The sequence below is a fragment of the Doryrhamphus excisus genome, chromosome 1, assembly GCF_030265055.1.
Source record: "Doryrhamphus excisus isolate RoL2022-K1 chromosome 1, RoL_Dexc_1.0, whole genome shotgun sequence".
Taxonomy (NCBI): domain Eukaryota; kingdom Metazoa; phylum Chordata; class Actinopteri; order Syngnathiformes; family Syngnathidae; genus Doryrhamphus; species Doryrhamphus excisus.
The window spans coordinates 14,285,001-14,302,493 of NC_080466.1; the positions used below are offsets into that span (position 1 = coordinate 14,285,001).

At 43.4% G+C, this 17,493-nt stretch overlaps 3 protein-coding genes across 7 annotated transcripts in view; all 3 read right to left on the reverse strand.

The window, feature by feature from the left end:
* npy2r (neuropeptide Y receptor Y2) overlaps positions 1-2,220 on the reverse strand; it is a 10,965-nt gene extending 8,745 nt beyond the window's left edge. For 4 of the 5 annotated variants that reach the window (XM_058084971.1, XM_058084954.1, XM_058084937.1 and 1 more), the window contains exons 1-2: positions 1,418-1,518; positions 1-422 (exon numbers count right to left, since the gene is read on the reverse strand). The exon at positions 1-422 is cut by the window's left edge and continues 1,464 nt beyond it. In XM_058084971.1, the coding sequence (XP_057940954.1) occupies positions 1-385 (385 nt within the window). In that variant the 5' untranslated portion in view covers positions 386-422; positions 1,418-1,518. Of the gene's footprint in view, positions 423-1,417; positions 1,519-2,157 lie in introns of those variants that run through there. The other variant, XM_058084963.1, reaches the window with a different exon arrangement.
* A 5,069-nt stretch (positions 2,221-7,289) lies between these two features.
* si:dkey-30k22.5 (lecithin retinol acyltransferase family protein) lies at positions 7,290-9,653 on the reverse strand. The gene is made up of 2 exons (XM_058085004.1): positions 8,969-9,653; positions 7,290-7,933 (listed from the first exon to the last, which is right to left on the reverse strand). Exons 1-2 carry the CDS (start codon positions 9,560-9,562, stop codon positions 7,778-7,780), a joined length of 750 nt encoding a protein of 249 aa, XP_057940987.1. The 5' UTR covers positions 9,563-9,653; the 3' UTR covers positions 7,290-7,777.
* Positions 9,654-9,788: 135 nt separating this feature from the next.
* Positions 9,789-12,622, reverse strand: lrata (lecithin retinol acyltransferase a). The gene is made up of 2 exons (XM_058085018.1): positions 12,018-12,622; positions 9,789-10,094 (listed from the first exon to the last, which is right to left on the reverse strand). The coding sequence occupies exons 1-2, from the start codon at positions 12,540-12,542 to the stop codon at positions 9,942-9,944; spliced, it is 678 nt and encodes a 225-aa protein (XP_057941001.1). The 5' UTR covers positions 12,543-12,622; the 3' UTR covers positions 9,789-9,941.
* Positions 12,623-17,493: the final 4,871 nt, after the last annotated feature.

Below are 17,493 nucleotides of genomic sequence, written 5' to 3' on the forward strand. Positions count from 1 at the left end.
CCAGCGCGATGACGTTGAGCGTGATGGTGGACACGTGCACAGCGGCACCCTGAGCGCACGGCAGGACGAAGCACAGCACCCGCCCGAACATCCACTCCCCGTAGAGCGTGTAGGCCAGCGTGAAGGGCAGGCACAGCGTGTTGACCAGCAGGTCGGCCACCGCCAGGTTGACGATGAAGAAGTTGGTGACGGTGCGGAGGGTCCTGAACCTGTAGACCACGTAGATGACCAGGCTGTTGCCCGTCACGCCCAGCACGATGATGGCGCTGTACGCCAATATCAAGACCACCTGCACGCCCAGCAGCTTGGTGCTGTCCTCCAGACCCAAGGCCACCTCGCCGTCGGCCGGCGCTGTCCCCAAGCAGCAGTTGGAGGACCCGGACATGTTTAGTAGTCACTGTGCGGTGCCCCCATCGGCCAGCCTGTGGAACGACAACAAGTTCTTAGAAAAAAAAGTACAAGATACCAAGATACCAGACTTATGACAAACACGTGGTAATTTGGCCACCTAACATGTTAGCATCACAAACCCTATCTATCAGCATCACAAACGCTACCTCTCATGACAGCTAACAAGATTTCATTAGCATTAAAAGACTGCAAAGCTTCTAAATCCCCGCGGATTTACCACCAACAGCCCTGCAACTTGGCAATCTAACATGTTAGCATCACAAATGCTACCTATTAGCATCGCAAACACTACCTACTGTGACAGCTAAGAAGATTTCATTGGCATCTGCACCTTTAAAATCCTGCTAATTCATCACAACCTCCCCCCGTAAATTGGCCACCTAATGAGCTAGCATCACACTAGCTATTAGCATCACAAAGGCCACATCTTATGACAGCTAACAAGATTTCAAACTGCAGAACCATTAAAACCCTTCCTTTTTATCACAACCTTTCGTAACTTGGTCAATTAACGTGCTAGCGTCTCAAACACTACCTATTAGCATCACAAATGCTACATCTTATGACAGCTAACAAGATTCCATAGGCACTATGAACGCAACACTTAAATACTCTGCAAATTTATCGTGAAAAAAACATAACTTGGAGCCCTAATGTGTTAGCATCATAACGCGATCTCTTATTACAGCTAATAAGCTCCGGATTCCATTGCATCGGCTTTAAAAGGTAGCACTCTTTACCTCATTATCTAAAAAGATTTGTTCATATCACCAACGCTATTTATTAAAGATATTTATGTATCACAAACACTTATAAGTGAAATAAATTAGAATTTAAAATTCAAGCACTAACGTGTTTGCATCCCAAATGCTACCTATTAGCATCACGAATGCTACCGCTTATGACAGCTAACGAGCTACGGACCCATCGGCAGCCGCTTTGAGCGACTAAAAAAACTTTAAAAATCCTGCCGCTTGTGTTGATCTATCACAAAAAAATGTCCTACCTTTGAGATATATCTACTTTTGATATAAAGGCGGACAACACAAACTCTTCTCCAGCCTTGATGTCCTGCTACACTTTCTCTGTATTTCTATCACAATGTAAGTGTATTGAATGTATACAATTTGGACGTATGAATAATATAATCAACATGTTTACTGCTGCCTACTTGTACATGGACAAGCTTAGTTACAAAAACAAATCAATCTGTTATATGTCAATCATATATTATATTATAACAATATATTATAACTGATATATTATATATATCAGTTTATCTATGCTAAAATTAGCTTGCAAGCTACTAGCTAGCTATACCTTTGAAGGTGTGAAAACTATACAAAAAGTACAGCTATGAAAAAAACAGGCACGTTTCCTGATTTGTAGTCATAACAATACTTTTAAAAAGAGAACAATTACTATATTTCTTTGTTTTAACGATGTTTTTTTTTGTTTTTTTATGCACGATTTAACCACATTTCGCTGCGCACGCTGTCTGGGCAGGTGCAGGTGAACCTGACGTCAAACAAAAACACCTGCAAGACAGCGACCAGCTTCTATTTATTCCAAATATGACTTCATCAACTTGCACACTGTGCAGCCCCGACGGCGCCGATTTGAATTGATTTAGTTGTCAATCAAGTCGTCATCGACAGTACGGTATGTGTTTCAATGAGAGGGAAGACGTCAAGTGCTAAAATGAAGCAGAATGAGGATTTGTCAGATTAAAAGTGTCATCCTTACCTCGGTGTGCAGTGAAAGGATGCTCAGGCTTGTGTCTGACATTCGGATGGAAGTGAAGAAGAGGAGGATGATAAAGGAGAGAGAGGATGGTGTACCTCCTACTGCACGTCATGTGACTTTGTGGGTAAGAAAGCTCTTTTTATTATTATTGTGACTTTCTATTATTATTATTATTTGTTATTGTTTTCTTCTTGGCAATTATACAGTCACACAACTCCTGAACCAATTACAATAATAATCATCTTCATCATTTGCATAATTAATACCACTTGATAGTGTGCTTCACTTTATTACACAGCAAGCACTGTGCTCAATTGTGTAAGTCCATTCAAATACACATTCATTGAAGTGTCACTTCATTAGTAGGGATTATAGTCAACTTTTGTGTTGTGCAAATGTCACTGTATATGACTGTTGATCGTAAACATAGTACGTGACACCAAAACAGCACTTTAAAAGTGACTTAATGTTGTGTTTAGGAGCATCAACTGTGATAAATATTTATCTTCTCCCTCATTTGTTTGCTCCATTTTTAGAGATTGAGTAAACAAACATTTCTCTAGGTATACGGTGGACTTGGTTCAGTATATTTTTCATCAAAATAGTAGCCATGCCAAAATGTTGTCGCTGCTGGATGTTCATAGCCTCATAGTGAGACTGTAAGTTTGGTTTCTTGTCCAAAAGAAATTTAATTTAAGACAAAAATGTACAATGCAAGTGCAGGGCCAAAATGTAACATAAATCAGGCTATAAAGAATCCTCATTAAGAAGTCAATTTAAAAGTATAATTGAATGATAAGTAAGCCGCAGCAAGACGGAGTATGTGTTTGTGAATGAGAGGTGGCCCAAGTGGAAGAGTGAGGTTACAGGAAGAAGAGATGCAGAAGGTGGAGAATTTGGGGCCAACAGCCCAGAACGATGGAGATGATGAAAAGGAGGTGAAGAAGCGTGTGCAGGCAGCATGGAACGTTGTGATAGAAGAGTTTCAGCCAAAATGAAAGGAAAGGTATACAAAACTGTGGTGAGACCAGCCATGTTGTTTGGTGTAGAGACAGGAAGCAGAACCGGAGGTAGCAGAGATGAGGATGCTGAGGTTCTCATTGGGAGTGACCAGGATGGATAGGATCAGGAAGGAGTACATCAGAGGGACATTAAAAGTTAGAGACCTTGGAGTTAAAGTCCTTTAGGCCAGACTGAGATGGTTGGGACATGTCTGGAGGAGAGATAGTGAATCGACCAAAGAGGAGAGTAGTTGGTGTGAGAGACGGATGCGGAAGACAGGCTTGGATGGAGGAGATTGGTTTGCTTTGGCGAACCCTGAAGGGAAAAGCCCAAAGAGAAAGTAAGAAGAAGAAGACACATTTTGAAGCTTCTTTGAGCCACAGAATGATGGATGAAATAGACCAGGTTTCGGAGATTAACAAGCCTTTCTAAATGGAAATAACGTCACCAGATAAAAGGCCTTTTTTTTAAATACACGTAAATGTAACATTGATCGATGGGACATTAGCATAAATACATCAAGCCATGGACTCCTTTTTACAAATGAAGCTGTGCAAATGAGGTGTTTTACATCCCATAATGTGGTGTTATGTGTCGCAAATGGATGAATGAATGTTTTTGTGTAGGTACGATGTCATTTGTTACGTACACGCCCAGCAGATTCATTTGCTGCCACGCTAATGCATTCCTCCGTACTGCTATGCTCTGCAGCTAAATACACTTCATCTTGCATGCCTTTGGATGGCAAAGTCTGCATGGGAGCATCTTCCATGAGAAGTTAGAAAAGTTAGAAAAGCGCACATGCTAACGCTGCAACAATGCATTATCCAATTCAACTATTTTGATATTTGAATCATCGTTTTTTCATTGAAGTATGTAAATATTCTCTGAGTTCAGCCTCTTAAATGGGAATCTTTTTAATTTTCCAAGTCAGCCGTGAAAGCTAGGGGGTGGTAAATGACCTACACTGGAGAACCCTGGGGGCACCAAATGACCAACATTACAGTGGGGAGCCTTGGGGAACCCGAGGAGGTGCTAAATGACCGACACTGGAGAACCCTGGGGGCACCAAATGACCAACATTACAGTGGAGGGCCTTGGGGAACCCTAGGGGGTGCAACACCAGAGAACCCTGGGGGCACCAAATGACCAAAATTACCGTGGAGGGCCTTGGGAACACTAGGGGGTGCTAAATGACCAACACTGGAGAACCCTGGGGGCACCAAATGACCAAAATTACCGTGGGGGGCCTTGGGGAACCCTCGGGGGTGCTAAATGACCAACACTGGAGAACCCTGGGGGCACCAAATGACCAACATTACAGTGGGGAGCCTTGAGGAACCCTTGGGGTTGAAACATCGGAGAACCCTGGGGGCACCAAATGTCCAAAATTACCGTGGGGGGCCTTGGGGAACCCTAGTTGGTGCAACATTGGAGAACCCTGGGGGCACCAAATGACCAACATTACGGTGGGGAGCCTTGGGGAACCCTAGGGGGTGCTAAATGACCAACACTGGAGAACCCTGGGGGCACCAAATGTCCAAAATTACCGTGGGGGGCCTTGGGGAACCCTAGTTGGTGCAACATCGGAGAACCCTGCACCAAATGACCAACATTACGGTGGGGAGCCTTGGGGAACCCCATGGGGTCCAAAATGACCAATGTCACAAAATACAATGTAACGTAATGTAACGAGTGGCTAGCTTCTTTTTGCGCTTGTCTGATAGTTCCGTGCGTTCTTAAACGTCGCCGATACAGATCATGCAGAATTTATAATGGCCACAGTTTGACCTTGGAACAGATCACTTCCATTCATTCGTATGTGGTAAAAAAAGTTGGACCCCAAACATAGTGTGTTCAGCCTCCGTAATTAAAAGTCAGAACTGCTTTTAATTTCCTGTTTGGCACCATTGATAACGTGCTGTTTATAACTTGAGCCAAGTATTGCAATCAAAGGAGGAAGCACCAAGCTAATTAGAGAGACTGGATGAAGATAAGAACGGCAGACTTATCACTTGTCCAGATTGCCCCCCTCCCCCCTGCATTTGGGACACCCTGCAGAACGCACATCCTAATCCCCATGCAAATGAGCTGGAAGTTTGACGACGACGATGATTAGCTCATTAAAATGCATGAAAGACTTCATCATCATCATCATCACATGAGCTTTAAGAGTCACCCTCACCATTCAAGGAAAACACATTTAATTTGAAGTACCGGCTAATGACTTTTGCTTTGTTTTATGGATTTATTTATTGACATGTACAGCTTGTGTTCCTCCTCCATTGTGGAGACGCTTCTCCACAATTTCAGTACAATGCAAGATGGCTTTGAAATGACAACAACATCTCACAACATCTCTGGTCTTGTTTACTCCTCTTGGAGTAAACAAGACCATCCTCGATCAGCTGTGGGAATATTCCCCGCTTCCTTTGAGGCTGCGGTTTGGGTACAAAAGCACATGGGGTAAAAAAAATAAAAAATCCAAATGACATGAGAAAAGTATTTGGACTCAAAGTAGAAGAATGTGGGTGGAAAAGCAGCCTTGAGGGTGATGGATCGCGTTCTCTTGCTAGCACGGACAAAAAAGGCCCATAAAACACGCATGTGGCGTTCACAACTGCTGCATAACACGGAAATATGAGCATGCAAGGCGGATTTGTGGCGCTAAATCTGCTTTGCAGTGCATCCATTTCATGTTGAGGAGCCGGTTGGGGCCGACCCACTGTTCTATTTCTCCTCGCGTGTCTCTTAAATCGATACTTGGTGCTTCTCTGCAGGTTTAGTGCTGCCATTTAACAGCTGTGAACTCCCGTTGGTCAGGTTCAAGGCGCGCTTGATTGATTGGAGGCCGTTTGATTGCTGTGTCCCTTTTTAACGGCGCAGCATGGTGCCCGTCGTCAGCATAATTTAAGAAGGACGATGGCACATGAGGTTCAAACCGTGGCCGTCATGAAACTTTTATTCGGTTATTCAGTGTTTTAACATTATGTTCAAGCGTAAAAAGAAGCTAAGCGTCAGACAAATTTGAGGCGGTGGACTTTAGAGGTTCCACTGGAGGATGTTGATGCCAGCATGAGCCACCAGGGGGTGCTGTTGTTACAGGAAATGACATGTCTATTGAAACTAATACTTTTTCTATGGCTGATCCTCACTAGGGTCACACGTATGCTGGAGCCTATCCCAGCTGGGTACACAATGGACTGGTCGCTAGCCAATAGCAGGGCACATATAGACACCCACATTCATACCTATGGACAATTTAGACTAACATGCTAACATGCTAACATGCATGATTTGGAATGGGGGAGGAGTATCCGGGGCAAACCCACGTACGCACAGGGAGAACGTGCAAACTCCATACAGATTCCAACCTCCATCTTCCCGACCTCCTGGATGTGTAGCTGACGGCCATATTCGATCTCACAATATTTTTATTTTCTTCTAAACTTAGTTTTACAGAAATTTTTTACTACTTTTTGGTTTTGTTTCTCATCATTCATTCATTCATTTTCTACCGCTTATCCTCACAAGGGTCGCGGGAGTGCTGGAGCCTATCCCAGTTGTCTTCAGGCGAGAGGCGGGGTCCACCCTGGACAGCCAATCCCAGGGCACATATAGACAAACAACCATTCACACTCACATTCATACCTATGGACAATTTGGAGTGGCTAATTAACCTAGCATGTTTTTGGAATGTGGGAGGAAATCGGAGTACTCGGAGAAAACCCACGCATGCACGGGGAGAACATGCAAACTCCACACAGAGATGGCAGAGGGCGGAATTGAACCCTGGTCTCCTATCTGTGAGGTCTGCGCGCTAACCACTGCAGCCCGTGCAGCCCGTTTCTCATCATATTATGACTTAAAAAATATAACTCTTTCCAACTTTTTTACTAGAAACGTTTTTTCTGTTAATATTTCAACTTTATTCTTGTAAAATTACTGCTAATTTTTACAATTTTTGCAGTTTTATTTGTAGAATGTGGCATGTTTGTTGTGTTTACAAACGACACATCATGCTGTGGTGCTCCGTGCAGGCTGCATCCAAAGAAGCTAATCATTTCAAAACAAGTCAGACCAGATACTGCAGAAGTAGGAATACTATTTTAATACACCATATAGTGTAAATATCAAACTACTGTACAATACTTCTGAAACCATGTACATAAAAAAGCATTTGCCTGCAGTTAAAGCAACGGTTGGCGCTAAAGTCCACTACGATGAGGCCGTGTGTCATGAATCGTAGATTAGCAGAAGACAAAATGTAAACAAAAATGTTAATTTTGGAAGATGAAGGCACAACAAAGGTACATTTTTATGGAAATAAATAGAGATTTAGAGTTAACAACTGGCAAAAAAAAGCCTTAGGAATCCATTTGTGGGGGGCGAAATGTGTCTTTAGATGGGGCTGCTCTTTGAGATGAATTTGGACCAGCAGGGGTTGATGACATTCATGATGATGAGGAAAACATCAGATGGTACACAAAAAAATATTGATATAAAGTCCTTCTCGTTTACCAACGTACTTTAGATCCTTCTTATCGTTGTCAACAGTGCAAGCATCTTCACTTGAAGCAGAGTCCTTCCTCCAGGTCGTTGGGTGGGGGGGGGTCCACTAGGCGGCCATCCAGATAGTGAAGGACACCAGCAGGGTGGCCAAAACCGTCAGCGGCGTCACGCATCCCAAATACAGCAAGGCCGCCGCGCCACACAACGCCGTCAAGTACGAGTTCATCCGGCTGCAAACGATCTTGCGAAGCGTCATGCAGAACTGCAAGAGGACATGCGGAGAGAAGTTAGTTCTTTGTCGGCGCCATAATCGTTTTTTTTTTACACCCGCCGCCTGGAAACAAACGACGGCATTTGGAGATCTTTAATCGAGTTTTAACCTTCTCACCTTTCGCATGTGACCTCACTCGTGCCAACGAGACTTAAACTGAGATTAGAGCTAACCTGGATTTGTGGAGGCAGAGACCTCCAACGCTGTGATTGGGTGTTTTTTTTTTTTACATTATTCCTCGTACGGGTCGGCCAGTGGCCCCTCCTTTGTTGATACTTCCCCTCCGCCTTCAGATCGGCGTTTCAACATCAATTACTTCCTGTTCCAGTAACACTAGCTGTCACTGTAACTGTCACGGCCATTTTGGATGATTTTGACTGATCTTCCAGGCATACGGGATTTTGTGTTCTATGGCCATAGAAACATGGAAGCTACCAAAAGAAGGATTAGACTCCTGTCTTTCATCAAAAAATATGTTTTCTCAATTTTTCAGTTATCAGCAATTCAGGAAAATATCAGTTCCCAACTAAAACTGGGCTTTTTTTTCTTTCACATTGACACCATTTTTTTTTGCTTTTGTGACAGCTCAAGAATGTAAACAACCACAATGTAAACAACCGCAATGTAGACAACCACAATGTAAACAACTGCAATGTAAACAACCACAATGTAAACAACCGCAATGTAAACAACCACAATGTAAACAACCGCAATGTAAACAACCGCAATGTAAACAATCGCAATGTAAACAACCACAATGTAAACAATCGCAATGTAAACACCCACAATGTAAACAACCACAACAACATAAACACAAACAAGGGGTCAATGTTGATGCAAAGCCTTCGGAAAGTAGCATACTAATTTGAAGATGCGTAGCTCAGCCGGTCGAGTACTTGGTTCTAAGGTTGTTCAATTCCAGTATCAAGCCCAGCTTCCGAACTAAGCTAAAATGATGCGGAAGTTCCCCGTGGCGGAAGAAGAGGATCACGGCTGGATGTTGGGGTGCGTGTGACCGTGTAGTACCTGGTACGTCTGGTAGCTGATGGCCATGCCGTATCTGCAGTACATGACGTAGTGTTCGCAGTTGTACCACAGCAGGCTGTAGGTGACCGAGCCCAGAAGCTTCTCCGCCCTTTTGGCCACCTCGTCCCCGTCCAGGGGGGGCTGGCTGCACACCCTGTCCATGTGGTTGACCAGGATCTCGGAGCCGTACGCAAAGTCCACCACCGAGTCCACCCTCACGCTGGCCGCCTTGGTGATGACCCCCAGAAGCAGGCGGTTGTTGGTGACCATCTTGGCGATGGCCGACTTGTTACTGGTGATGACAGGCAGGATGTCGGGGATGAGGTGGGCCACGCGGTTGTCCCCCAGGTAGATGCCAAAGTGGGTGAACAAGGTGCGGGGGACCTCCAGCAGGTCGCCCCGCTTGTAGAGGGAGAGGTCGTACTTGGAGACGTCCTCATTTTTGGAGGCGCTGAAGAAAAAGTTGAGGAGCTGAAAGAGGAACATGATGCCCCGGCTGTCTGCAGCGACCGACTCGCACCTGAGCCTTTTATTGGTGGGACAGGTGGGCGGGACCAGGGAGGCTAGTCCGCTTAGACTTTTATTGGCCAACATCTCAGTGTGACTCAAATAAAGGAGCTTTCTCTAAGAACTTTCCAGCATGTCTGGAATGTGAGATTCCGGCCTAATTTCCAGGGTATTAAGGTCAGGAGTGCTCATTAGGAACAGCCGGACGGAAAATCCTCATCCCGAAAAGGTCAGAGATATTGAGCCATCATATCAGCGCTTCTCATCATTATTCAGCACTTTATTTCCCGTTGTTTAAGACAAGACACGTTGGTAAAAATAACCTTTTATTATTTACATCACAATATCGTACACAGCTGAAAACAGAGTCCACTATAATGCTGTAGAAATCAGCCAGTTCTTGTCGCTATAGCAACAAACATCATCAGGATGCATTAGATGCCAAAGTAGAGCCAACTATAGCCAATCATCCAGCCATCCACAGAGTGAAGGGAATAAGGATGGTGGGTAACGTCGTGGAAGGAGCGATGCCGAAAAAGAGCATGGAGATGATGCCCAGCGTTCCAGAGACCAAGACGCTGCGCTGGTCTCTGATGGCGGATTTCAGGCACTCGCAGAACTGGAAGGGGGGGAGAGAAAGGCACCTTTTTTATTGCACGCCCATGCCACGGCCAACTGTGTAGCGTGAGAGTTCTACTTCAATTTCCAGTGTTTCAACTAAAATTGTACAATTGAGTATTTGGGAAACACGGAATAAAAAAGAAAAATATTTTTTTCTTTTTACAAAAATATATAAAAATGTATTTGTTGCGCCGTATAAAAAAATAGTAATTTTCTGCAAAATTTTTACTTGTAATATTGCCCAAAGTTAGTCATACCACCACCATAACAAAGACAGATCATTCTAAGCATTTCTTATTTCCATCCATTCATTTTCTATGCCGCTTAACCTCATTATGGTCGCTGGAGCCCATCCCAGTTGACCTCACGCGAGGGGCGGGGCACAGCCCGGATTGGTCGCTAGCCAATCTCAGCCATTGGTTATTATTGTGAACAAGAAGAAAGCCATAACACTACGAGAATATCTGGAAGTTCCGAGAATAACATCACAATATTACAGCAAGAACATCAAAATTACTCGCAGCACAAGAGCAAAGTCGTATTAATACAAGAAGAAAGTCAAGTCGAACAGAAAGTGGCATTTTAATGACAATGTCGTCACCGCTACCATAATATGACACGAAGAATGTCACTTGAATAGCCATAGTAGTACAAGAGTAAAGTGGTATTACTATGCGAAGAAAGTCAAGTCGAGAAGAAAGTCAAGTCGAACATAAAGTGCCATTTTAATTACAACATCATCACCGCTGCCATAATATGACAAGAAGAATGTTACTTCAATAGTCATAGTAGTACAAGAGTAAAGTGGTATGACTATGCAGAGAAAGTCAAGTCAAACAGAAAGTGCCATTTTAATGACATCGTCACTGCTACCATACTATGACAAGAAGGATGTCACTTGAGTAGTCATAGTAGTACAAGAGTAAAGTGGTATTACTATGCGAAGAAAGTCACATCGAGAAGAAAGTCAAGTCGAACAGAAAGTGGCATTTTAATGACAATATTGTCACCGCTAAAATAATATGACAAAAATAATGTCACTTGAATAGTCATAGTAGTACAAGAGTAAAGTGGTATTACTATGTGGAGAAAGTCAAGTCGATAAGAAAGCCAGGTCGAACAGAAAGTGCCATTTTAATGACAACATCGTCACCGCTACGATAATATGACAAGAAGAATGTTACTTGAATAGTCATAGTAGTACAAGAGTAAAGTGGTATTACTATGTGGAGAAAGTCAAGTCAATAAGAAAGTCAGATCGAACAGAAAGTGCCATTTTAATGACAACATCGTCACCGCTAAAATAATATGACAAGACGAATGTTGGACTGTTACTAGAATAGTTGTAGTAGTATAAGAGTAAAGAGGTATTACTATGCGGAAAAAGTCAAATCGAGAAGAAAGTCAAGTCGAACAGAAAGTGGCATTTTAATGACAACATCGTCACCGCTGCCATAATATGACAAAAAGAATGTTACTTGAATAGTCGTAGTAGTACAACAATAAAGTGGTATTACTATGCGAAGAAAGTCAAGTCGAGAAGAAAGTAGCATTTTATAAAAATAATAATTTTCTGCCAAAAAAAAGTTGTACCTCTATGACAACATTATTACATTATTTATTATTTAAGTGTGATGTTATGAGGAGAAAAAACATTTTTATTTTAAAAGCGACAAATAAAGCAATTTTTTCTTGGACTATAACTTCATAGCTGTACAAAATACAAGTGGCCAAGTTGCATCTTTTCTTTTTCACTATGGAGGAAAAGGTTTGACCCTGGAACAGATCATTTGCCTTTCCCTTGCTTCCAATGGGGACAACGACGTGGAAGTCAACATATGAGAAACGGTACCAGAATGAACGTATATGAGATGTTTGTACCATGTTGTCATATTGGGGGGGGGGGGGGGGGGGTCTATACCTGCTCGGTCTGCCTGCTGGCAGCGCGTCCATATCTGCAGTGCGTGGCGAAGTGCTCACAGTTGTTCCACAGCAGGCTGTAGGGTACACCCCCCACCAGCTCCTCCGCCCGGCGAGCCACCTCCTCCCCGGGCAGCGCCTTGGCTCCGGCGCCGGCATCCATGTGGTTGACCAGGATGCGGGAACCGTAGGCGAAGTCCTCCAGCGCGTCCACTCGCACCGTGGCGCACTTGTACACGCAGCCCACGATCAGCCTCTTGTTGGTCACCACCGAACCGATCAGCCGGCGGTCGTCGGTGAGCGCGGGGAGGATATCCGGGATGAGGTGCGCCACCTTGTTGTCGCCCAGGTAGATGCCGAAGTGCGTGAAGAGAGTCCTGGGCACTTCCAGAAGGTCCCCCCTGCGCAGGGGGTGTCCGCGCTGCGTGGGTCTCTCGTGGCCCTGCGCGGACGCGGACTCGAAGAAGACTTTGAGGTTGCAAAGGAGGGAGAGCTTCTCCACCAGGAACGCGAACAAGTTGATCATGTTGACGTTCTCTCATGTTGGCCTCCCGTCGGTCCTTTTATTACTGACGCCCCCCACCCACTTACACGCGCGGTACCTCACACGTGCCTGCCTGCAGCCCCCCCCCCCCCCCCCCCCCACACACACACACACAAGCAGAGAGGAGAGGGTCGTGTGAGCCAAGCATCCATTCCACTAATTAGGCTGATCTCCAGAATGAGGCCCACGGAGCCACCAAGCTTAATGCTAAAGTCACGTTGGTTTGTTTGGTTCTTTGGGTTCTTCTCTGCTTTTCTAAAGCCCGAAACCACAAAAATGTGTTTTTTTGAAAACAAGAGCCTCTTTCGCTCAAGCATACATGCTGTTGTTGTTCTGTTGCCAGGCGCACACGGGTGGGGAGGGGGTCTAAATATTTCTTCACAAAGCTGCTCTGTGAGCTTGTGCAGGTCTGGTTCATGTTGGTTTGTTTGGTTCTTATTTAGGATACAAAACTGCAGTTTTTCATGTTTTTGTTAGTTCTGCTAGCACAAAGACAAGCCAGATAAAGTTGGGAATTTCTGGATAACGTTTGATAATGAGGTTTGGGTTGGTGCAGATCCGGGTATAGGGTTTGTTCGTGGAGAGTCGGATGAATATTGTTTGTTTGTTGTGTGAAGATGCAGATGTCCTGCAGATGCAAAGCTGATGAAGATGAAGCTTGTTTATTTGCTTTATTTACGTCCTAATAAAAGCCGCTAGTTCCTCCCAGGTGGGTCTCCCAAGTAGAAAAAGATTTACTTAGAAACCCTCCAGTTACACAAAAAATGTGGTTTTGTTGGTTTTGTAGGGACATACTTGTGGAGAGTCGGATAAAGTTGACATTATGTTAGTTTGTTCGGTAGTTAGTTGGTGGAGAGTCGAATAAAGTTGACTCTATGTTCGTTTGTTCAGTAGTTAGTTGTTGCAGAGTCGGACAAAGTTTACGTTATGTTCGTTTGTTTGGTAGTTCGTTGCTGCAGAGTCGATTAAAAGTTGACTCTATGTTCGTTTGTTCACATGGTTAGTTGGTGGAGAGTCGGATAAAGTTGACTCTATGTTCGTTTGTTCTGTAGTTAGTTGCTGTAGAGTCGGATAAAGTTTACATTATGTTCATTTGTTCGGTAGTTTGTTGCTGCAGAGTCGGATAAAGTTGACTTTGTGTTTGTTTGTTCAGTAGTTATTTGGTAGAGATTCGGATGAAGTTTACATTATGCTTGTTCACGTAGTTAGTTGGTGGAGAGTCGGATAAACTTCACGTTATGTTTGTTTGTTCAGTAGTTAGTTTGTGAAAAGTCGGTGGACAGTCTGGGATAGCTGGGATAGACTCCAGCATACCTGGGACCCCAGTGAGGATAAGCGGCATAGAAAGTGTATGGATGGTTGTGCAAAGCTGAGTAACACTGTTAGTTTATTGTGGTTGTGCACCCCTGGATTAAGTTTGTTTATTTGTTGGATGGTTCAGCCGTTATTTCGCCAGTTGTTGTCAACACCCACCACCTTGTCGCTATGTTAGCCAAGTAAGATTACTTTGGTCCACTTGGTAAAGTGCTTTGTAAGGACGAATGGAATCCACATCTGCGTAGATTCAAGTGCTTTACAGCTTGCACATTTTCTAATAAAATGGGTTTGACTCTCGTTTAGGTGTGTTTTGCGAGTAGAAAAACATGTAAAAATGCATTCTTCAACTTTTATAACACCCCCCCACCCACCCACACACACACACACACACACACACACCTACGCACACACTTTTGTTTTTGCTTTTGTGACAGCTGAAATATTTCAACAACTCTACCAACAGAACAAAACAAAAATGGCTTCTTTCACATCAAAATAAACATTCATTCATGAATACAACTATCAACACTTTTACATTCGAACCACATGTGAAATTGTGCACACGTGTGCATGTGCATGCGTTAAAATGTCGCAACGCTCATCGCCCTGCTGAGCTCTTATCAAATGCCCTTCTGCCACCTTGTGGTTGTTTTTATGGATTAAAACTGCTCTAAAAGTGACATGCAGCCGAGCTGTAGCCAGTCTGTCTGGAGGAGGTGGATGCGGGGGAGGTTTGGGGGGGTCGGGGGCTCAAACTTGGACTTTCCCAGAAGAAAGAAAGAAAGAAAAAAAACATTCCCATGTCCTGGTTACCTCGATCCTAAAAGGTTTTCACGACACGCTCTTCGTTTGACCCAGAAAAGAAAAGAAAATCCTCTTCTCGCTGCTTTCACTGACCGACATAGCCTTTTAGACACCCCCCCCCCATGCCCCCTCCAGAAAAACAGACATGAGCAGCAGCTTCCTTGGCAGGCTGTGAGAAGGCCAGCGTGGTGCAGCGTGGGGGCGTGTGACGCCTGAGCAAACACCTAGGGTACATCTGGCAACCGAGCAACAGCCACATTTTTTATAGCAGCACAACATTGACTCATCCTTTCACCTCTGGATGCACTTCCTGAATCACAGGGCACATATAGACAAACAACCATTCACACTCATATTTTTGGCATGCATGTTTTTGGAATGTGGGAGGAAACCGGAGTACCCGGAGAAAACCCACGCATGCACGGGGAGAACATGCAAACTCCACACAGAGATGGCCGAGGGTGGAATCGAACTCGGGTCTCCTAGCTGTGAAGCTTTCGTGATAACCACTCGAACGCCATGCAGCCCATGATTTAAAATTTCTTCTTGTAAATTTTTTTATCATAATTATGACTTCATATATTTTGACTTTGCTGCACGGCGGTCGAGTGGTTAGCGTGCAGACCTCACAGCTAGGAGACTCGAGTTCAATCCCACCCTCGGCCATCTCTGTGTGGAGTTTGCATGTTCTCCCCGTGCAGGTGTGGGTTTTTCTCCGGTTTCTTCCCACATTCCAAAAACATGCTAGGTTAATTAGCCACTCCAAATTGTCCATAGGTATGAATATGAGTGTGAATGGTTGTTTGTCTATATGTGCCCTGTGATTGGCTGGCCACCAGTCCAGGGTGGACCTCGCCTCTCGCCCGAAGACAGTTGGGATAGGCTCCAGCACCCCCTGAGACCCTTGTGAGGATAAGTGGTAGAAAATGAATGAATATTTTGACTTTATTCTTGCAGGCTAATTGTCCAAAAATTCTGCATCACTTCCTGTTTCTATGTTCTTATTTTGTACTTGCTTCCTGTTTAGCCTGTTCTGTGTTCGGGCAGCTTTACTGGTGTTTAATCATTCCCACCTGCTGCTACTTTAGCGTTCCATTGTTTGTTGGTACTGTTAGTGGCACTTGGGTCTGGTCTCTGCACAACCTGGCTGTCAAGGTCCATCCGCTGTTGTTGGATTAGAAGCAGACGTTGGCTGAAGTGAGTCAGCATCTGCAGGTCATGTGACCGGCGTCAAGGCTGTCACGCCGCATGTACAGTACGCAACAACAAGCACCAGTCGTCTCCTTGTTGACTTTCTGTGATAAACCTTCCCTCCACCTTCCCTCTGTGTGACCTGCTTTTACGACGCGGAGCGAGGCCAGGCCCGAGACGGATGTAAAGCCTCGGTGACCCGAGAGTGAACCGCCGGATGCCTGGACTTAAACACTGCTGAACTTTTGCTGAACCGGCGGCAGATGGAAAGTGTCTCCTCCTCGCTCGCGACGCTCCTCCCGGATCTGCGAGACGTGTTCTGGGTTTGTGATGAATTGGCACGCCGATGCCGGGCCAGTTCCTCCAACTTTGGCTGAACTGCAGCCCCCTCAAGGCCAATGTTGACTCAGATGTAAATCAAGGGTGAAACGCTGCTGAGTCGCTACTTTTCTGCGGTCCACGGGGGGAGACCGAAAGGTTCTGAATCAGGAATTCAAAGTCGAGCCCCCCCTCCGATGACCACAGCTCTAAGTGTTGGGCGTGGTGTAAATCTCCCCCATGCAGGAGAAGGGGGCAAAGGGCGGCGGCGCTGCCGCCCCGGGGTTCAGGCAGAGGTCAGAGACGCTAAGTCGACTCAGCTGAAGGTGGCGTGATGGTTGGAGAACCCCCACCTCCACTTTGGATGCCAAAACAACCTGCTCTTCGTAAACAAGGAGGGCTAAAGGGGGTCCTAAAAGTTGGTTCTCAACTGGTGGGGCAGGACCCAAAAGCGGGTCATGGATCCATTCTGGCCATCCATTCATGAATGAATGAATAAATAAATAGAAAAATAAAAATGACTGCAATAAAAGTTTTCAAAATATTTTTAAAAAATTTCAAGAAAATTTAAAAATAATAACAGTGACTTAAATAAATATGTAAAAAATAACAAAAATGATTCAAATCAAAATTTGAAAAATAATTAATAAAACCAAATAAAAACAAACAGTGATTGAGTTAAAATAATACAAAAAAATAAAAATACATTCAAAAAATGCAAAAAATATAAAAAAATAAAAGTGACTTAAATACTTTTTAATAATGAAATTTTACAAATGACTGAAATAAAAGTTAAAAAATATTTTAAACTTTTCAAGAAAATTATAAAAATAATAACAGTGACTTAAATGAATATGTAAAAAATAAAAATGATTGAAATCAAAATTTGAAAAATAATTAATAAACCAAATAAAAAGGTTATTGAGTTAAAATAATACAAATAAAAATACATTTAAAAAAATGCAAAAAATATACAAAAAAATATATGTGACTTAAATACTTTTTAAAAATGAAATTTTACAAATGACTGAAATAAACGTTTTTAAAATATTTAAAACTTTTCAAGAAAATTATAAAAATAATAACAGTAACTTAAATAAATATGTAAAAAAATACCAAAAATGATTGAAATCAAATTTTGAAAAATAATTAATAAAACCAAATAAAAAACAAACAGTGATTGAGTTAAAATAATACAAATAAATAAAAATACATTCAAAAAAATAAAAAATAATAAAAGTGACTTAACTTATACTTTTTTTTAAATAAATTTTACAAATGACTGAAATAAAAAGTTAAAAAA

What these genes read in the sequence shown, in the direction of transcription:
- si:dkey-30k22.5 (XM_058085004.1), bottom strand. Translation starts at nt 9,562, where the DNA reads ATGTTGGCCAATAAAAGTCTAAGCGGACTAGCCTCCCTGGTCCCGCCC. An exon ending in TCAGCTACCAGACGTACCAG is followed by an intron (nt 7,934 to 8,968) that starts GTACTACACGGT and finishes GTCCTCTTGCAG; the next exon opens with TTCTGCATGACGCTTCGCAA.
- lrata (XM_058085018.1), bottom strand. Translation starts at nt 12,542, where the DNA reads ATGATCAACTTGTTCGCGTTCCTGGTGGAGAAGCTCTCCCTCCTTTGC. An exon ending in CCAGCAGGCAGACCGAGCAG is followed by an intron (nt 10,095 to 12,017) that starts GTATAGACCCCC and finishes CCCCCCTTCCAG; the next exon opens with TTCTGCGAGTGCCTGAAATC.